Consider the following 4,354-nt stretch of genomic DNA (forward strand, 5'->3'; position numbering starts at 1 on the left):
AGATTTCAGAAGTTCCACCCACAACTTCTGACCTCTGTGTAAGACACACAAAATTCTACCTCTTGCAAGAATGTCTTCTGTCACTGTCTCACCAAATTGACATCCAGACACCTCCTGCAAGCACCCAAAACAGCCTGGTCCAGCAGGACTCTGACCCTACTCAGCTGCTTCTTTGCAGGAGAGATTATGAGGTGCAGTCACTCAGATGCCATCTTGCCCCACCTCCTAGAATGACTGAAAAGGCTGGCGTGAGGAGGTGAGAGGGGAAGAGAAAAGAAAGGACAAAAGTGAAAGAGTTTATAAAAGATAGAAAATGGAATAGTAGAGTTAGAAATAAAATGATAGAAAAATTAAGGACTAAACAAACAGGTGGAATGTAAGAGCAACAACAGAAAGCGGAAGGTAGAAAGATGTAGGAAGGAAAAGAGATAGCATTGTTAGTCAAAATCGGTACACACAGAACAGAGGAAATTGAGGAAGAGGAAACACAGCAAACAAAAAATAAGCTGGCAGCACTTAATTTGAAAAGTAGGGGGGAGGTGATAAAGAGTAAAGAAAAGCAAGAAAACAGACAAGCTCACAAGTAAGGAGTCAACCAAACACTAAAAAAAAGCAGCCTTCCCTCTTAAGTCCCTATGGAGCTTCTCAGACTGCCAGTGTTTATCAATCAATTACCCTGCAGCCTTCCTGCTGCAGATTTTGAAGTGAGTTTTAGTGAGTAAACTAAGTTAAATTATAAAACAAAGGTAACTTTCTTTTTTTAGGAAAAAGAAGAGACCCAAGAGATGCTAATATAAGAATAATTTCTATGTTTTCCCTGTCCCAAGTTATCAGCTAGATGTTTAATATCCCAGTGGGTCACTACTCTCTACAAGGAGCTGGGAATTGCACTAGAGACCTTGTATATTCAAGGTGGAAACTCCTCCATGGAGCTAAACTTTCTTGTTAGGTCTATTAGCTATTCAGAAAGCTAGAGAGTCCATTTCCCTTGATCAGGATTGAGTCTTTCAAATTGGATAAATTCCTGCTGATTAGGAATCTGCCCTTCTCCCTTTTTATTCTTACTGCTTTCTCCCTCAGGGCAGCAGGATACAATAGCCTCTGTGAGAGTTCCCTTTTAAAACTCAAATAGGACCCTGGTGACTTAACTCACCACAGGAAAAAAATGACTCTCAACATCTTCAAGAGAACCCACACCTCACAAGGCAGGTTCAATTTTAATTGTCCCACTCAGGCTTTCTATTATTCAATCAAGTTTGGAGACTTTAATGTTTCTAGACCATTGTTCACTTCTTTTATTGGCATATAATTATACATAACAAAAAGATGAGTATTAATATTAAAGATCTTAACAATTTTAGAAATTTGATGAGTTCCTATGTGTCATTGTCTAATAACAATGCAATACAAGTTAAAAGTAGAGGTGAAATAATTTTAAAAGAATACTATATTTATAAACTAAGGGATACACGCTCACTCTCAGCTCTAAACTATATGATTTTGTAGAAGAAATAACCTATAGTCAAATGATTACTGCTAGGATTCAACAAAAAATGTAGTACAAGAATGGAACACACAGAGTGGTATGTTTCTTTGTAAGCAGAGACTGTCTGTGATTGGGAAACTCAGGATGACTTCATAGGAAAGTAACAAGTGAGCTAAGCCTTGTGCATTTGTGTGTGTGTGGTGTGTATCTGTGTGTAAATCATGGGCAGTGCTAGAATTTCCTCTGTTTTTCTGAATTTATATTCTGTTTCCAGAGAAGAGGCTCTTGTGTGATACTATCCATCATCTTCCAATTTGTTTTTTATCCAAAATTATATTCCATTGTCACTTGTAGTTATTTTTACATTTCAGTTTCAGTGTCTTGACTAAGTTTAATTTGCCCATTAATTCAATTGTGTATTTATTCCTTTTGGTTACTTTTTGAAAAGCCTCATTCACTGAGTTTATAATCAGTGGTATATACCTTCACAAGCTCTTCTAGTAGGTCTTTTTACATTTCTGGTATCTTTATTTAGAATGATTGGGGTGATTGGAGCAGTTTTGTGAATCTCTATAGAAGACAAACCCTGAGGTGTGTTTTGAGTAAGATTATGATTTACAAGTCAGGTGATGCCAGGTCCCAACTAGTGATCTTATCTGCATCTGAAAACTTCAACTGGTCTTTTAACAATTAGAACAGAGTGATAAAAATATCTGCCCTATATTCCTCCTTTTCCCAAAGTGATTCTTGGCTAACAGTGTCCTAGTGAAAGCAGATATTAATTGTTTCCTTGGGGTTCTTTGCCCAAGTGACCTTGGCCAGTAAATACACCACATATCTCTTGTTGTGACTTCCTCACTTTCTCATGACTTTAAAGAAAAAGAAGATTCCCCTCCCTTTATGAGCTTACACATTTCTTCATTCTTGGTGCCTGCTTTTCAACTTAGATAAAATATGGTAGCCATTCTGCCAAGAATGCCTACATTTTTCTTTCTACCTGCAAGTGTCCCTAAAATCTGCAGGCAAAATGTTTATGGGGACAAAGTCATTACTTGTCTGTGGCTCTTCACAAGAAATCAATAAGTAAATTATCTCCTGTTAATCAGATTAAAGAGAGGTGTATATTAATTTTTAAGTATTTTATCAGACAAATAGATGTTTCACTTATTTGAATTGATTAAATAAACTTTGTATAGAGATCCCATACTATTAATAGCTACTAAAATTCATGGAGAAAGTGCTAATTAGAAAATGTGTTATCTGAATATGATGCTAATATAGTAAACAAGTCTGTCCTCTTTCAACATATGAATGTATATTATTCTGTAGAAGAAAATAACTTTATGGATCATTTATAATTAGATTAATTTTTTAGGAAATATAAAGCAATTGCTTAAGTTCCCGTTAAGAGAGTAAAAATGGACAGTCCTCCTTGTGAATCTATAGACACAAGTAATTTTTAGGAGTGATCAGTCCTACTTTAATTTTCCTCCTTATTCTACATTATAGTCTTGTTTAAGGGTTTCCCTTGCCAAGAGGAAACTTGGCAGATGGAAACTACTGACAAACTTCTAACCATGATGCAACATCCCTGAGTAACTTAACTTGGTTCAGAAGGAAAATCTCTGGAGGTGAATGTCTTTCAGGATACCTGTTTCATTCATGAAGAACTGTTACGCCCGCTCCTGGGCCCGCCTCCGGGTCGGAGGCTCTGACCGCATCCGAGGCGCGTCGACTGCAGCAAGGGAGAGACGGAGGCGCTGTCATCTTCTTGACTTGGGCGCCTGCACTCTCCCGGGACTCGGGATGCCAGAGCTGCCGCGTGGAGCGAGAAATAGTCGGGGTTGAGCCCCAGCTGGACCGAGGGCTCACACTCTTCTGGGCTCTCGGACAAGACTCACCTGAAGGAATGTGTGGTGGATTGGCTCCAAGTAAAAGTACAGTGTATGTATCCAACTTTCCCTTTTCCCCAACAAACAATGACTTATATCGGATATTTTCCAAGTTTGGCAAAGTTGTAAAGGTTACTATAATGAAAGATAAAGATACCAGGAAGAGTAAAGGGGTTGCATTTATTTTATTTTTGGATAAAGAATCTGCTCAAAACTGTACAAGAGCAATAAACAACAAACAGTTATTTGGTAGAGTGATAAAAGCAAGCATTGCTACTGACAATGGAAGAGCAGCCGAGTTCATCTGAAGGCGAAACTACTTTGATAAATCTAAGTGTTATGAATGTGGAGAAAGTGGGCACTTAAGTTATGCCTGTCCTAAAAATATGCTGGGAGCACGTGAACCTCCAAAGAAGAAAGAGAAAAAGGAAAAAAAGAAAATTCCTGAACCAGAAGAAGAAATTGAGGAAGTAGAAGAAAGTGAAGATGAAGGGGAAGATCCTGCTCTTGACAGTCTCGGTCAGGCCATAGCTTTCCAGCAAGCCAAAATTGAAGAAGAACACAAAAGATGGAAACCCAGTTCAGGGGACCCCTCAACCTCAGATGATTCAAGACGCCCAAGGATAAAGAAAAGCACATATTTCAGTGACGAAGAAGAACTTAGTGATTAAGATTAATATTTATTATGTAAATATCATAAAAATAAAAAACTTTATAGTACAAAGTTCAGCTGGAGACTGAAGATTACTTTTTTTTTAGGAGGCTCTGGGGATCGAGCCTGGGACCTCGTACTTGGGAAGCAGGCACTCAACCACTGAGCTACACCCATTCCCCTCAAACATTTATTTTACCATAAAATAGTTCACAAGCATCTGAAAAATAACTTTAAATATCATGTCTCTCTCTATCTTAGCAGATAATAAAAATCAGGATTTGCTAATAACCATTAATCCTGAAAACAACTAATTTTAATAAG

General features: G+C 37.8%; 1 protein-coding gene across 1 annotated transcript; it reads left to right on the forward strand.

Annotated features, from left to right (window-relative positions):
- The first annotated feature begins 3,395 nt into the window (after positions 1 to 3,395).
- On the forward strand, positions 3,396 to 4,136 carry LOC101418735 (zinc finger CCHC-type and RNA-binding motif-containing protein 1). Its single transcript, XM_004474104.2, is given in 1 exon segment — positions 3,396 to 4,136. A coding segment is annotated over 1 exon segment (654 nt). The 3' UTR covers positions 4,050 to 4,136.
- The last annotated feature ends 218 nt before the right edge of the window (positions 4,137 to 4,354 follow it).

Source organism: Dasypus novemcinctus, chromosome 10 (assembly GCF_030445035.2).
Source record: "Dasypus novemcinctus isolate mDasNov1 chromosome 10, mDasNov1.1.hap2, whole genome shotgun sequence".
Lineage (NCBI taxonomy): Eukaryota > Metazoa > Chordata > Mammalia > Cingulata > Dasypodidae > Dasypus > Dasypus novemcinctus.